The sequence below is a fragment of the Sorex fumeus genome, unplaced genomic scaffold, assembly GCF_029834395.1.
Source record: "Sorex fumeus unplaced genomic scaffold, SorFum_2.1 ptg000035l, whole genome shotgun sequence".
Classification (NCBI taxonomy): Eukaryota; Metazoa; Chordata; class Mammalia; order Eulipotyphla; family Soricidae; genus Sorex; species Sorex fumeus.
Genome location: NW_026606092.1, coordinates 136,415 through 153,279, shown reverse-complemented (window position 1 = coordinate 153,279; position 16,865 = coordinate 136,415). Strand labels below are relative to the sequence as shown.

Sequence of the window (16,865 nt, the reverse complement as noted above, 5' to 3'; positions counted from 1 at the left end):
AAGGCTCCATATGGAACCTTGGGATCAGCTGACGCCACCATTGCTTACATCTGTCATCCTTGGCGGGCCTCAATGGGTGTCCACCCTTCTCCACCCAGCCTGGTGCTTCCTCTTCCTGACCACCCTTGTGTGGTTTCCCATCCCTTCTTTACACCAAGCCCTGAGCCACCCTCTGCTCAGACTGTTCTCACCCCTCTTGGCTTGTCTGCAGACTGGCTGCTTCCTGAGAACACTCTTCCTGTATTTCTGCTTGTTTGTTTGTTTTTAGGTCACACCTAGCAATGCTCAGGGGTTACTCCTGGTTGTGTACTCAGGAATTACTCCTGGCAGTGCTCAGGGGACTATATGGGGTGCCAAGGATTGAACCCGGGTTGGCCGGGAGCAAAGCAAATACACTACACACCTCATATGGTCCCCCAAGCACCTCCAGGAGTAGTTCCTGAGTGCACAACCAGGAATAACTGATGTATAAGCGATAGCACAGCGGTACGGCGTTTGCCTTGCATGCATGCAGCCGGCCCGGCCGAGCCGGGTTCAATTCCTCTGCCACTCTCTGAGAGCCTGACAAGCTACTGAGAGTATCTCGCACGCATGGCAAAGCCTGGCAAGCTACCCATGATGTACTGAATATGCAAAACACAGTAACAACAAGTTTTACAATGGAGATGTTACTGGGCCTGCTTGAGCAAATCAATGAACAATGGGAGGACAATGCTACAGACCCAAAAAATAAAAAATAAAATTATAGTGGATTGAACTATAGACTAGATTCCAAACAGATGGATTGATCAAAAGTTTTCTACCTCGGCAGCCGGGCATTCTAAGGGAAAGGGCAGCTCAGTAGAGAAGGGAGCACCAAATAAAGGGTGTTTGGAGGATCCTCCCAGGATGGGAGATGCATGTTGAAAGTAGACTATGGACCGAACATGATTGCCACTCAATACCTCTTTTGCAGACCACAACACCCAAAAGGAGAGAGAAAACAAAAGGGAATGCCCTGCCACGGGGGCAAGGTGGGATGGGGGGATGGGGGTGGGAGGGATACTGGGATCCACGGTGGTGAAAAATGGGCACTGGTGGAGGGATGGGTATTTGATCATTGTATAATCGAAACCCAAGCACAAAAATTTGTAAGTCTAAAACTGTACTTCATGGTGTTTCACTAATAAAAAAAAGGTGTTTCAATAAAAAAAAAGTTTTCTACCTCAAGCATGCTGAAAGTAGACTATAGACCAAACATGATTGCCACTCAATGCCTCTTTTGCAAACCACAACACCCAAAAGGAGAGAGAGAACAAAAGGGAATGCCCTGCCACAGAGGCAGGGGGGGGATGGGAGGGATGGGGGATGGGAGGAATACTTGAATACTTGGTGGTGGAGAATGGGCACTGGTGGAGGGATGGGTACTCGATCATTCTATAACTGAAACCCAAGCACAAAAATTTGTAAGTCTACAACTGTACCTAATGATGTTTCACTAATAAAAATTTTTTTAAAAAAAGAAGAAGAAGAAGAAGGAAGTTTTCTGCTTCTTCACACTGCTCTCCTAGCCTCAGCAGTGGAAGGTGTAACCTCTCACAATTGCAACACAGTTGTAATTTTTCCAGATCTCACATATAGTCTTGGCAGTGAAGAGGAACAAAAACTTTCCCAAGAGCCCCCTAAATTCCTATGGTCCTGCTGGCCAGGATTGGGACGTTGGCTGGAGGAATGATAATACCATGATTGGCTAAACCAATTAGATCCATCGCCTGAATGCCTGGCAGAGGAGCATCTGCACAGAATCCAGTGTTTGCCAGAGAGAAAGGCTTGCTGCTGAGTGGACTGCTGCAGCTTGCGTCAATCACTGTCCACATTTCTCATCCTTTAAAAAGTAAATGGTTGCCCTTCCTGATATACAGAGCACTCTGCCTAAGGGCAGCACCTGTGTCGGACTCAAATCCTGGCTCTTGCACTGGGGGTCCACATTCGGGGCTCTCACCCCGCCAACTCTTTGGCCTTGGGCAGAAGACTTGACCTTTTCACACTGCAGCTCTCTGATTTGTAAAAACAAGGCTTTCAGGACTGGAGAGATAGCACAGCGGGTAGGGCATTTGCCTTGCACGTGGTCCACCTGGGTTTGATTCCCAGCATCCCATATGGTCTCATCCCATATGGTACCGCCAGGAGTAACTCCTGAGTGCAGAGCCAGGAGTAACCCCTGTGCATCGCTAGGTGTGATCCAAAAAGCAAAAAATAAAATTAAATAAAATGTGGCCCGTACATCTGAAGAATTGAATTATGGGGTGGGGCGGGGAATGGGGTGTTTGGGCCCCTCTGGGCAGTGCTCTATGCTGCTACTCATGGTGGTGCTCAGGGGGACCATCCATGCTGCTGGGCCCTCAACCAGGACAGGCAAGTGTCTTTATCCCATACTCTCTCTCTCTAGCCCAGGAATTATTTTTTTAATTAAAATCAAATTTCCATATGTAGCTACCTTATTGGGTAGAGAGTTCTGTCACATAGAATCATTTGTTTGTTTGTTTGTTTTGGTGCCACACCCTGCAGTGCTCAGAGGCTATCCTGGATGTGTGTTCAGGAAACCATATGCAGTGCCAGAGATTCAACTGGGTCATGCCTCTGCAGCTGTAGAGTGCCTGACCTGTCTCTTCGGTGCCAAAACCTTTTGTGGAGGGCACTCCCCTGCATTGCTCACGTTCTGCACTTCCTGCATTTTGTTTAGCCTGGTGCTGCTCAGGCAGGCCCAGTAGTGCTGCGAGCCATCAAGGTCACTTCAGTGGTGCTCGAAGGACCATGCAGTGTCAGCAATCAAATCAGTCACAATCACGATCATCCTGTTGTTCATCGATTGCCTTGAGCAGGCACCAGTAACGTCTCTTTCGTCCTAGCCCTGAGATTTTAAAAAGTGCCACATTCAAGGCTCTTTCAGGGCTAGGAGAATGAGACCCATCATTGTTACTGGTATTTGGCATATTGGGTATGCCACGGGGAGTTTGCCAGACTCTGTGTGGGCAGGTTACATTCGGTAGCCTGCCAGGTTGTCCAGAGTAAGAATGAGATAATAAGATGTTGTGCGGCCGCAAATACGCAAATGCGGCCGCGCCCTTCCCGGAGCTGGGTTTTATAGTCCCTGGGTCTTGACCTTGATGGGATCACATGGCACGGGGGAGGGGGTAGTTGGTGGGTGTGACCCCTGCCTACTGGAAGATGGAGGATCTGGGTGGAAGATGCTCAGCCCCGATCCGAGCAGGCTTGGAGATCTCAAATCAATCAATCAAATAAAATCAAATCAATCCTGGGGTTTGGATGCCCTTTCAGCTATGTCCCCAGCCCCATACAAAATTGCTATTAGGATAAAATTTATGGTTCTTTGATGGTGGGGAGCGGGGAGAGGGTTAGGTCACACCTGGCTGTGCTCAGGGCTCACTCTTTTTTTCTTTTTTTGATTTTTTGGGTCACACCCAGCGATGCACACGGGTTACTCCTGGCTCCGCACTCAGGAAATTACTCCTGGCGGTGCTTGGGGGACCGTATGGGATACTGGGAATCAAACCTGGGTCAGTTGCATGCAAGGCAAATGCCGTACCCGCTGTGCTCACGCTCTAGCCCCTCAGGGCTCACTTTTGGCTCTGTGCTCAGGGATCACTTCTTGGTGGGTTCAGAGACTTTATGGAGTACTGGGGATTGAACCTGGTCAACCATGGGCAAGGCAAGTACCCTACCTGCTATATTTTTGTTATTGTCACTGCAATGATTGAGGGTAGTACACACACACCAGCCCAGGGTGCCCAGACTAGTTTAGCTGGGGTGTTCACTGGGCAGGTCACCAGGTTTTACTCTTCAATGAGGCTTTCACTTTCTTCAGCTGTGGTGCTTGCAGACAGTTTGCAGGAACTGCCCTTTCAGCTGAGGCACACAGGTTATGACTGCGATGCTCCCAGGGGTTGCTATGGGGGTCACACAGAAGTCTCACAGCCTGTCTGTAGCATTTGCACATCTCTGTTAGAGGTGGTGCTTGCTGGGAGTTATACCCCTTCTTATGGAGTTTGCACACATCTGGTTGTAGAGTGGCTGGGGCACTGGGGACTGCAGGCAGCAGAGATGCCAGGTCAGGGGCAAAGCAGTCAGGATTGCTCTTGGTGCCTGTGATGACACCAGGAATTTGAACTCATAATCAAACGTTTGTCAGGCAGGCATTGGAAGCCACAGTGCTATCCCTCTGGGGGCTAGCATGTAGTTATCTAGCTCTCTTATTCTATCTTATAGTTATTTTAGCAGTACTCAGGACCCCAGGGCCATTCTCAGAAATACTACTCGGTCTGGCTGTGTAGGCCCGAAGGATCAATACTTGGGCTTTGCAGTGCTCAGGGGGCCATGCAATATCCGAAATGGAGCTCTGGACCTGATGCCTGCAAGACATGCGCTCCAACTCCCGAGTGTTCTCTCTGCACTCCACCTCTTCCTTTCTCTTGTGCCCAGGAAACCCAGACATCTTTGAGATTTCTCATTCCTTGACTGTTCTTGCACTTCTGGCTCCTGTCTTTACTTTCTAACCAGTCTGGATTCCACTGTGCTTCAATTCTACTTTTCCACAAATGGTTTTCTCCTGCTACTAAATGATAATGATGCTGCAGTGTTGGGAATTGAACCCAGGACTTCGTACTTGCAAAGGCAAATGCTTTACTACTAACCCATACCCCCAATCACCCTCCATTATTATTATTACCCTTCTGAACCTTTCTCTTGACTTCAGACTTACACTTTATTTGGTGGGCAGCAGGAGGTAATGAACTGCATTTAAAGACAACTAGGAGGGGCTGGAGTGATAGCACAGCGGGTAGGGCGTTTGCCTTGCACGCAGCCGACCCAGGTTCGATTCCCAGCATCCCATATGGTCCTCTGAGCACCGCCAGGAGTAACTCCTGAGTGCAGAGCCAGGAGAAACCCCTGTGCATCGCCGGGTGTGACCCAAAAAGCAAATAAATAAATAAATAAATACAACCAGGGGTTATTCCTGGCTCTGGGCTCAGAAGTAACTCCTGGGTGGAGGGGAGGGGAGGTAAGATAGAGAAGGGACCGGTATGACAATAATAGTTGGAAATGATCACACTGGACTTGAACCAGGTGTTAAAAAGTGGGTAAAGGGATATACATGATAACCTTTCAGCATCTGTATTGCAAACTACCGTGGAGGGAGAGAGAGAGAGAGAAAGAGAGAGAGAGAGATGCCTGCCATAGAGGCAGACTGGGGGAGAGGGGTGGGAGGTGATGGGAGGGAAACTGGGGACACTGAGGACACTGGTGCTGGGAAATATACACTGGTGGAAGGGTGGGTGTTGGGACACTCTGACTGAAACCTAATCATGAACAGCTTTGCAAGGGTCTATCTCACAGTGATTCAATTTAAAAATCTTAAAAATCACTATCACTATCACCATCACCCCGTTGTTCATCAATTTACTCGAGTGGGCACCAGTAATGTCTCCATTCGTCCCTGTCACGTGCTAGTGTACCCCGATGGCATACTGGGGGCTCTTTCAAGGTCAGGAGAATGAGGACCATCATTGTTACTGTTTTTAGCATATCGAGTATGCCACGGGTAGCTTGCTAGGCTCTGCCGTGTGGGTGGGATACTCTCGGTAGCTTGCCAGGCTCTCCGAGAGGGATGGAGGCTTCTGGGGCAGCCTCTAATCACCTTTACAGGTGTTCCCAAGTCAGGCATATATGCAGGCAGGATACTCTTGATAGCCTGCCGGGTTCTCTGAGAGCAAAAACTAGATAATAAGAGATCTTCCGGGAGCTTGGTTTTATAGTCTCTGGATCTTGGCTGTTGATGGGGTTTCACGGTAGTTGGTGGGTGTAACTGCCTAGCTACTGGAAGATGGGGAATCTTGGTGGAGGAGGCCCAGTCCCTAACTGAGCAGGCTTGGAGATCTCAGCCCCGGGTCCCGCACACCTGGGTTCCTTTTTTTTTTTCTTAAAAAAAAGAGCCCTGAGGTGCTCAGGTGGTCCTGGGGATTGAACCATGGCTAGCTTCACGCAAAACAAGCACCTTACCCTCTGTAAGGCCCATCCTTTTTTTTTTTTCAGGTGCTGCATCTAATAGTTGCTGGTGAGAGGACTGGGTGAAGTAGATCCAGTGATGTGTGCTGATAGCTCAAGCCCAAAGGTGTGTGATACCTAGCAGAGTTGGGGAGTGCCCCCAGGACCACAATTGACAGAATTCAGGGGACTGTCTGGTATCAGCGATCCAACTCAGGGTCATACACTAAGGCGTGACTCTACCACTTGAACTATCTCCTCAGCCACCAGACTTATGTGTTTCTTAATATTAAAAAATATTTGAGGTGCTGAAGTGATAGTATAAGCAGGTAAGTCACTTGCCTAGCACTTGGCCAACCCAGATTCAATCTCTGGCATCCCATATGATCCCCTGAGCACTGCCAGGAGTAATTCCTCAGTGTAGAGCCAGTAGTCATCCTTGAGCATTTCCAGGTGTGGCCCCCAAACCAGAATAAAAAGCTTTTTGAGCCACATGATGATCAGGGGCTATTTCTAGGTCCATGCTCAAGGGTCCCTCCTGGTGATTCTTGGGGGACCACACGATGCCAGAGACAGAACCCAGGCCTTCTGCATGCAAAGCATGTGCTCAATCTGTTGAGCTGTATCTAGCTCCAGACTTACACTTTAAACTCACTTTCAAAAAATGAAAAAATAAATAAAATTAATCCACCCTCCAGGGACTGGAGACATAGCACAGTGTACTTGCCTTGCACATACCTAACCCAGGTTTGATCCCCAGCACCACATATGGTCTCTTGAGCATTGCCAGGGGTAATTCCTAAGCACAGACCCAGAAGTGAGCCCTGAGCACAACTGGGTGTGGCCCCCAAACCAATAAATAAATCAGCCCCGCCTCTGCACCATGCCTTGGACAGTCTCTTAGCCAAATCTCAGCATCTTATTCCCCTAAATCCTTTAGTGCTCACCACAGTCAATAGATTCCCAAACATTTCCAAGGCTACACAGATTCCATGCTTTTGTCCATACTAGAGCTCCCTGGCTTAACTTTCCTTTGTTCTTGGCCTGACTGACTCTGATCCCATGAATAACTTCAGGATTCAGTTCAGGTATCACCTCCGCCAGGAAGCCCCATCTCCCCTCTTTCCCGTTTAGTCTAGATGCCCTCCTATGTTTTCCCATGACATCCTATGATTTGCTGGAACCACGGCCCTGACTGTCCTGTCATATCATTGCTTTTTGACCCATCTGACTGCCCCTCTCAGCTGTAAGACCCTGAAAAGACATCCAGCAAATGTATTTTATTTTTATTTATTTCTTTTTGGCTTTTTGGGTCACCGATGCTTAGAAGTTCCTCCTGGATCTGCACTCAGGCGGTGTTTCAGGGGACCACATGGGATCCTGGCGATTGAACCCGAGTTGGCCATGTGCAAGGCAATGCCCTCCCCACTGTACTATCACTGCGCTCCCCAGCAACTGTATTTTAAATTAACCGGACATAGGAGAATTAGTTGTGTTTGCTTGCTAGCAGTTGGATTTACTTTGTTCAAGGTAGAAGAGATTTAAATTGGTATGCTGAGAAAAAGGTCTGTGATCATTAGCAGCAAAGGGGCAGTTCATGTCAAGGTTCCTGGGGACGCAGAAGGAAGGGGGCTGAGCACAAGGAGTTGAACATGTCTTGAACACCTTTTGCTTTCTACTTCATTTTTTTTTTTTGCTTTTTTGCTTTTTTGGGGGGGGGGTCACACCCAGCGTTGCTCAGGTGTTACTCCTGGCTCATGCACTCAGGAATTACCCTTGGCGGTGCTCAGGGGACCATCTGGGATGCTGGGAATCGAACCCAGGTCGGCCACATGCAAGGCAAGGCCCCTCTACTTCATTTTTATTTGTGGGGAGGGATTCTCCTCAGTGGAGCTCAAGGACACAAGGGCCAATATATACTCCCAACAATACTCCTGGTACTGTGAGTCTGACCCCTCCTCTTTTTTTTTTTTGTGAAGCAAATAGTTTTTGTTTTTTATTGAACGAAACTTATTTAGAAAGCTGTGAGGTGTGCAGAAAGAGAGGAAGCATATGCTCCAGAGAGAACAGGAGCTTCTCCAAAGTGGAAAACACAAACAAGCAAAGATACATAGAGGCAAGCCAGCGAGATACATGTTCAAGAGAGAACAGGGGTTTGAAAAGCAAATCTGGACTTGACAATTTGGTCCAAAGATGTTAGGGACAACCAGGGTGAAGGGGAGGTTTAGACAGTGCTGGTGATCAAACTCCGGGCCTCAATTCTAGTCAATCCAGCTATCTTCTTGATCTTCAACTTTGTTCTAAACCTGACAGAGTCAAGCATAGAGTGTGGCTAGCAAGGAACTCTCAGGATTTTGCAAGTGGCGTTGTCGTTACTGAATGTCTAGCGGACACTGAATCAGCACAACTGAAGATAAGCTCTTCTTTAAATCAAGTACCGTACCGGGGTATGTTGACCTTGGCCGGTAGGTCTATCCACTGATCCATCTGAAGTTTGACCCATGGGCTCTAAAAGGACGAAGCTAGACATGCCTCTAAACTTTGGGTTCTGGGATCTCTAAACTATAGACATAGTTCTAAGGGCTAGAGTGCACACAGGAGGCCAGGGTTTGATCTGTGTCACTACATGTTTCCTGAGCTCGAATCTGGGAGTAGCTGTTGAGTACTGTTAGATGTGGTCACCAAATCAAAATAAATTTAGAAATAAAATTGGGGCTGAAAAGAAAATATAGTGGGTAAGGCGCTTGCCTTGCACTTGGCTGACCCGATCCCTGGCACCCTATGTCATCCCCCGAGCCCGCCAGGAAAGATCCCTAAAATGGAAAAAAAAATTAGAAATAAAAACTAAACAAATTCTGGGTTCTTTCCATCACATCACAGTACTCCCATTAGTACAATCAGAAATACTGACAATAAATATGATTTTCCTATTGCATTTGTTCCTGACCTTCATCCCCACCCACCAGGAGCCAAAGTTAGAGCCTATGTTCATTCTACCCTTCCTCTTGCCAGAATACAGAAATCTGGATAGTCTGTTCTCGGCTGTCAGCAGCAGGAAGCACGTGAACAGGCCAGAGAGATAGAGCAAAGGGCTGCATGTGCTTTGTGTGTGGGAGCGGAGGTTCGATCTTTGGCACAATGTGGTACAGAGCTGGGAGTAACTCTGGGCACTGCTGGGTTTGTCCCCTGAGCACTGCCAAAAAGTGACACTTAACTTTTGTTGTGCCAGGTATTGTTCTAAACCTTTGCTGGATGATTCCACTTCACTTTCACATTGTCCTCTTAAGAGTCTAGTTTTCAAATAATGAATCCCAAGCATGGCGATTCGACAGCCCAGAATTGGGACAGTGAGCAGGATTTGTACCCAAGAGGGACAAGTTCTTAACTGCTACCTTCTGCTACTGGGTGGGATACACACACACGCACCCACATGCACATGCAGTCACGCACACGTATGCACACATGCATGAACACCCACCTACACACCCACGCACACGCGTGCACACAGACACGCACGCACGCACATGCACCCCTACATGCACACACACGCACGCACACGCGCCCACACCGTGGTACTGCCTGCACACACAGCCATCCACATAGAAGAAAGGGGCGGGGAGGAGCCGGGTTCTGGCGATCGGTTCAGACACCAGGGGGCAGCAGAGGCCTAGCAGAGGCCCCCTCGGCCCTGCCCAGTTTGGGGGCGAGATGGGGAACAGAAACCTCCTTCCCCACCCCACCACTCTGCACACACCGGGTCTCTCAACTCGGGCCCGGGAAAAGAAGGCCCGTCGGGGTCCCTTGGTGCCCCCGGCGCCTTCCCCCGCAGAAGCTGCTGCGGGCGGCCGTTCACTCCACGCGAGGGTGACTCAACCGGGGCAGGTGTCGGTTCTGCGGCTGAGTTCTGGCATGTCAGTGCGTGAGTCTGCACGCATGTCTGTGTGGCTGCGCGCGCGCGCCCGCGCCCGCGTGTGCGGTGGCCAGGGAAGTAGCCGTGCTTATACATTTATTTCTGGGTGTGTCTCCGTGTTTACCCCCGAAATTGATAGGAACTCTGCCAAGGCAGCGCAGTACCGACTCAGTGAAACTTGTCGCCGGCGAGCTCGCAGGCAGAAACAGCTCTGGCCCGTCGCGCCTTCCACCCGGGTCTGCAGCGTGGACGCCCGTGTGCGGAGGGGCAGGAGCGTTTTGGTCCTCGGGACTTTCTGGAGTCTTCCAGAATTCGCAGCTTCAGGGTCCCCTCCCCCAACCCCCTCGGGACGGCGGTCACGCGACCTTCAAGGCGTTCCCCGCCGAGAAGGGAGGGGCCCCTCGGCGTTCTCCAGCTCCCCCGCCGCTTCCCAGGGCTCCGCTGGGGGGAGCGCAGAGCCCACTTGGGATTTGCTTTTCCAGAGGCCCTGGGGAGCCCCAGGGAGTTCTTCCAGCGCCCGAACCCCGAGTCCCGCTGAAAGTTTGGCTAGGAGAGACGCAGTTTGGGGCGACATGTGTCTGCTTCAATGTTAGGTGGCTTTGCGCAGAAAAGTCGGCTGCTTTCCGAGCAGGAGTGAGGGGCCTCGACCTCCCCTCCCGCCCGGCCCGCAGGGACCCTCCCCCGCCACCCCAGGCCCAGGCTGGGCTTCTCTCCGCCACCCCCACCCCCCAAGCCAGAGGCACACGCAGCTCGCCCCACTTTCTTCCTCTTCCTCCTCCAGCCCACTTTCTCTTCTCTGTGTCGTCAGAGCGCCAGGGAGGGACCTGGGTCGACGGAGAAGCCGGAAACAGCGGGCTGGGCAGCCACTGCTTGCTCCTAGAGGGAGGACGGGAGGGGACTCGGGTGTGTGCGTGCGTGTTTCTGCCCGCCTGTCTGTCCGTCCGTCCGCGGGCTGCGCTTCTGCTCCGTTTGGTGGCGGTCGCCCAGAGGGCTGCGAGCAGGCCAGCCCTGAACTCGCTGGACAGAGCGGCAGCCCCATGGGGCCCGGCAGTGCCCGCTGAGAGGGAGAAGACGCTGAGGGGTTGCCAGGTGAGGGGATGCCTCGGCGGAGGGAGGAGGGGGGCTCGGCTTGTCGGTGGGGAGCGGGGAGGATGCATGACGGGGGCGGGGGAGGGGTGTCTCAGGAACCTGCCCTTTGAGGGTGCCTGGTCGCCAGGACGGGATTGAGCCGGGCTCGGTCGCTGGGGGCAGTTTCCAGCTCCGAGGAGATCGGGGTGGGTGCAGACACTCGCACCCCGCCCCCCCGTGGGTCACTTTTTCCACACCCCCGCCCCCGCCCTTGCCCTTTAAGGAACCAGCCTGGGCGAGGCCAGGAGGGCAAGGCCTCTGCCCTCTCTGATGGTGCTGGTGGAGGGGTCGGGGATGCTTGGGGGAGCGCTGGCCGCCTCCCTCGAAAGTTGGTGCCTGGGAGCAGAGAGTTCTTTGGGAGCCCCCAGACGGTCCCCAACCCCACCCCAGGAAGGTTCCCGTTCACGGGTGCGGCTGGGGACGAGCGAGCCCCAGGTCAGACCTCATGGTGCCCTAGACGAGGGGGAATTTCCCCCTCAAAACTGCCCCACGCTTGGCCGCGGCAGACGCCGAGATTTCCCGGACGCGGGGTTAACCCTCCTCGTGCTGAACTGGCTCCGCCTCCCGCACCCCTGGCCGCCCCACCCCGCCCGCGCTCACACGCGCGCGTTGGCAACCCGAGAAGAGGCTCTTTTGACTTTTGATCCTGTGCTCTCGCGGCCAGAGGCAGGAGGGGGACTCCGAGCTCGAGGCCACGCAGCCGAGCGGGGCCGGGACGTACTGGACATCAGGCGGCCCATTCCCGGTGGGGGAGGAACTGGCCCCGCCCCCTCGCCGGTGATCCTCCCCCTCTGCCCCTCTTCTGGGAGTGCTAGGGAGGAAGGTTCCCGCCCTTGGGGTCCGAGCCATCTGTTGGGTGGGGGCCGGAGGGGGGGACAATGTGGCTTCCAGCTGTCGGCGGATGCAGTGAGGCAGGGGGTTGGGGAGACTGAGCGCCCACTCCCCACCGAAGGGCTAGAGAGGAAAGAGGCGGTGCCTGTGGCTTAGGGAGCATCCCTGTCCTTAGCGGGGTCTTAGTCTGCAAGGGTCGGAGCACCAAGAGAACAGGGGAGGAAGAGACTCAGTGGAGTCCTTATTGAGCTTGAAACACAGACACAAAGGGGCCCCACTCCGCGGGGGTGGGTGGAGAAAGGGCTATGGAAGCACCCAAACAGGAGCAGGAGGTGCTGACCTGGAGGAGACTTCTTTTCTCCACCCTTCCAGCCCTTAGGCTCTGTGTCCTTCTTTGAGGATCTTCACTCCAGGCACGTGAACCTTACTTTTCCTCACCCTTTCCTGAATTCGCTCTTCTTTTCCTCTTTGCTCTATTTCCCCTTCTTCGATTCTCCTTCCCCATTTTTCTCCTCTGGGGGTGACAGGATTTTGGATCTAGAGGAATCCTAATAGTACAGTGTGATGATTAATCCCCACTTGGATCCAGAGCCTTTTACTTTTTGTTTTGTTTTGGGGCCACACCCGGCATTGTGCTCAGCGCTTACTCCTGGCTCTGTGCCCAGGAATCACTCCTGGTGGGTCTCAAATTCAATAGTTCTATGTGGTTCTAGGATTAGAACCTGGGTCGAGATTGCATGCAAGGCAAGCACCTTATCTACTGTGCTGTCACTCCAGTCCCAAAGCTGCTTATTTCTGAACTCACTTTCAGGGTAGTGTTGGCAAGTTAAAAAGTCTCCTTAAGCTTGTGTCTATAGGAAAAGGATTGTGTGTGTGTGTGTGTGTGTGTGTGTGTGTGTGTGTGTGTGTGTTGCAAGGCACTACTGAAGCAGTGGATTTGGTGTAATGCCTCATAGATGGTAGGTGCTAAATCACGAATAGTCATTCTTTTTTTAAGAGGGAGGGCCGTGCCTGATAGTGCTCAGGGCTTAATCCTGGCTCTGTGCTCAGGGATCACTCCTGGCAGGGCTTGAAGGACCATATGGGATGCCTGGGATTGAACTCAGGTTGCCTGCGTGTTAGGCAAGACCCCTATCCGCACTTCACTCAGACCACAGCAATAATTATTTATCATCTAGCCTGATGTCTTTAAATAATTTGTGGAACCCTGGAATCTGGAGGGATTTTTCCAGGGACATTTCTGGGGTTAGAAGGTGGGGAGGGGGAGATGGAAGCAGTAGAGTTCTAGGCTTTTCACCATTATTTTTTTGCGGGGGAGGGGGACAGCCACACCTGGCAGTGCTCATGGCTGTCTTCTGGCTTAGTGGTAAGGGGTCACTTCTGGTGGGCTTGGGGGACAATATGGGATGCCAGGGATTGAACCTGGGTCGGCTGCACGCAAGGCAAGGACCCTACCTATTTTATACTATCACTGTAGCCTTGGGTATTTCACCCTCATACTTGCTTTCAACAGAGAAACCCCAGTTATATACCTTTAGTATAATAATAATAATATACCTTTAAACAACTAAAACTTGTTTGTGGCTTTAAAATCTTGGAGAGTTCTGCATTTCTCTGAGATAGATATTTTCTAGATGAGAAAATTCTGATCAGCAGAGGAAGTTTCTTTGCCAGCAGAACCTGAGCCAGGGCCTGAGCTGTGCCCACATCCTCTGCTTTCTGTCCTTCCCCATTGCCCACTGCTGTTCCCTAGCCTTCTAATCTCAGCCCAGATCTATTCCGTTCCTCCTGTGTCAGAGTGTTGGGGTCCAAGGTTGATAATCTCCCCTCTCCGAACCATACAAAGAGTCCAGCCAGTAATGCAAAACACAAGCGGAGTTTATTCAAGCCAGCTAGCTGGGGTCAAGCTCTCAGGCACGAAGGCCAAAGCAAGACGCGGAGCAAGGGAGAAGCTGCAAGTTTTATAGTCAATGCTTACATCATAGACCTGCTTACATCATAGACCATGCTTCTTTACGTACTCACGTGCACTCAGTACAAAAGAAAGCATTCATGGGGGAAAAAGGGGTACAGGAGGATATCAAGACAGCAAAAACTACACTGTTCTTGTCACGTTTGCAAGTCCAATGCTCGCAGCCTTCGAAGAGGAATCCAAGGCCAAGCAGCCTGGCAACATGAGCTAAGGCCCTTGCACCTAGAGTGATAAGGGGATGTGGGAAAATATCTACATTCCAAAGCTGAGCTGGGTTAGGGATGGTGAGAGAGGGCAGCCGAGAAAAGAGATGTTAACCCTTTCCGAACTAGTCCGGACACCCGAGTCATGGCTCGCCCATTTTCTTGGGGCCTGTGCTCCTGCCCGTTTGCGGATCAGTCTCCAAAATCTCATCCTAACAGTCTGGTTGGGCACCAACCGTGTCCAACAAGAGCTTGCTCTGTCTGTTTCTGACCAGGATGTTTTAGGCTGGAGGAGGCCGGGTTCTGAGAGTGATCATGGTCTCTGCTGCCCTCGGCCATACCCAGGCTTGCCTTGTGGGGGCTCCTCACGGTATATGTATTCCTTTGCTTCAGGTACCCTCCAAGGCCATGTCTCTGTGGGATCTGGTTTCCAAGGTGCCCCCTGAAAAATTGCAGGGGCTCTATGTCGACTTTCCCCAGCACATGCGGCATCTCCTGGGTGACTGGCTGGAGAACCAGCCCTGGTGAGTCCCCTCCTGGATCCACTTTCACCCACTCTTGTTAGATTTTCTTCACCCCCCTGTTTAGGACTTGGCACCTATTATTCCATGGGTGGGGAGGTCCTTGATTCATTAGGGACTCTGGGTCACGGATCATCCATGTTGGCATATGAAATTCCTCACTCCTTTAGGAGGCCAAGCCAAAGGGGAGGGTCATCAGGGCTGGGACTAGGGCATTTCCCATAGCAGATAGAAACGAGGGGGTGGGGTGAGAGGAACTCGAGGAGAGCTGCAAAGGGCCTGGCTGGAGTTAAGGAGGGGAATGGAGGGGGCTTGGAGCGATAGGAGAGCAAGTAGGGCATTTGCCTTGCACACCGCCGACCCAGGTTCAATTCCCAGCATCCCATATGGTCCCCCGAGCACCGCCAGGAGTAATCCCTAAGTGCATGAGCCAGGAGTAAGCTCTGTGCATGGCCGGGTGTGACCCAAAAAGTTAAAAAAAAAAAGGAGGGGATTGGAGTCTTGGAGCTGTTGGCACTGAGCTGGTGGCTCAGCCTGGCCTGAGGCTGCCGCATTCTCATCTGCCTGCAGGGAGTTCCTGGTCGGCTCTGACAGCTTCTGCTACAACATGGCCAGCGCTCTACTTTCAGCCACTGTCCAGCACCTTCAGACCTCGGCTGGAGAGCAGGGAGAGGGGAGTGCCCTCTTGCAGTACATCAGCACTCTTGAGGTGGGTGGTGGGGACCAGAAGGGAGTGAAGGCTGGGCGGGGAGGCAGTGAGGTGCTGGGAGCATCTGATTTTGGAAGAAAATTGGTGTTCTTATAGTTAGCTGTTCCTACAGTTAGGCAGCATGCAAATTCGAGCTTTAAAACATGCAAATGCATGAAAACTTCTGGAGTCTTACAGTGGAGTTGCCTTTTAGTGCTTGTGTGAGTGTGGCAGGGGAGGGGTGGGAGGATAAGAGCCAGGCTAATGCTATCCCCCTCCTTTGTGTCTCTAGAGCATATATCAGAGGGAGCCCCTGAAGCTGGTGGCCGCTTGCAAACAAATACTTCAAGGAGAGAAAAAGGCTGTTATGGAAGAGGTATTGTGACTGTCTACCGCCTATCCCTGTGACTTTAGCTTGAGCCATGAGAAATGAAAAGGAATTTGATCTTCAGGAAAAGGACAGCGTTCTGGGCCCAAGGAGGTTCCAAGGAAGGCTCCTGGGGTCTGAGAGCAGGGTCCCAAGCCAAGTTCAGAAAGTGTCGATCGAGGGATGGAGGGAAGGATGGGTCTAGGAGAAGAAAGCAAGGAATTGGGACCAGAATTTGCCAGCAGAGAGGTCTTAGTCCCCAGCAATTTCAGATGTTCTGGGAGAAATGTTATGAGGAAGGGGAGGGTGAGAGGACGACAGTGTCTGTCTCCTCATCTGCAGAGCCTGGGAGCAGGTGCCCTTTAGGGTGGGAGGCAGGGCTCAGAGGCAGCAGTATGGGGCCAAGGACATGGCTCCGTGGTGGAGCCATGGCCTTGCCTGTGTAAGGCCCTGGGTTCGAGCCTCAGCACAGTCGCAGGAAGAGAAACAAGCAAGTGTCCAACTTCTTGGCTGCAATGCCCCTGCAGTTCCGACACCTGCCGATGTCTTACCACTGGAAGCAGGAGGAACTCAAGTTTAACACCGCGCTGCAGCGTCTGCGGCACCGGGTGGGGGAATGCTGCCTTCTCCGGGAGAACCTGCAGCAGGAGGCCCGGAGCGACCCAGGTGGGAGCCGGCCCAGGGCCCTGAGAGGGCTCTGGGGAGTGTGTGGGGGTGAGTTGGTGTACATTAGCCTCGACTCAACCTTTTATCCCTCTGCATCCCTGATTTCCGTCCCCACCCTCAGTGCCCCACTCGAGAGAAAGATCCGCCAATGGGACCGGGCCACTCGAGGTGAGTAATGAACTGAAAGGTGGAGATGGTGGGCTCAGCACCCTTTCAAAAGACCTCCAAACTGTGTGTGTGCAGTGGTGGGGGGGAGTACCCTGATGTGGGAAAAGGGTTTGCCACAGTGCGATAGAGGCTCACCCTCGGGCCGTGTGGCCTGACTCACGCCCTCCCTGCCCGCAAAAGCTGGCCACCTTGCTGCAGGAGACAATTGAAGAACTGGAGGTCGCGCAGACCCTGGTGCTGAAGAGGCTTCACATTTGGAAGCGACAGCAGCAGCTGGCAGGGAATGGAGCGCCGTTTGATGAGAGCCTGGCCCCGATCCAGGAGAGGTTGGGCATCTGCTGTCCTGCTGGGGGGTGGGTGCACAGGTGT

At 52.2% G+C, this 16,865-nt stretch overlaps 1 protein-coding gene across 2 annotated transcripts in view; it reads left to right on the top strand.

Moving 5' to 3' along the window:
- The window catches only part of STAT6 (signal transducer and activator of transcription 6), a 44,791-nt gene that overhangs the window by 17,698 nt on the left and 10,228 nt on the right, over window positions 1–16,865 (top strand). Inside the window, exons 1-7 of one of the 2 annotated variants that reach the window (XM_056117633.1) lie at window positions 10,658–11,041; window positions 14,480–14,610; window positions 15,178–15,316; window positions 15,588–15,671; window positions 16,190–16,328; window positions 16,450–16,496; window positions 16,677–16,822. In XM_056117633.1, coding sequence (XP_055973608.1) covers window positions 14,495–14,610; window positions 15,178–15,316; window positions 15,588–15,671; window positions 16,190–16,328; window positions 16,450–16,496; window positions 16,677–16,822 — 671 coding nt within the window. In that variant the 5' untranslated portion in view covers window positions 10,658–11,041; window positions 14,480–14,494. Of the gene's footprint in view, window positions 1–10,657; window positions 11,042–14,479; window positions 14,611–15,177; window positions 15,317–15,587; window positions 15,672–16,189; window positions 16,329–16,449; window positions 16,497–16,676; window positions 16,823–16,865 lie in introns of those variants that run through there. The other variant, XM_056117632.1, reaches the window with a different exon arrangement.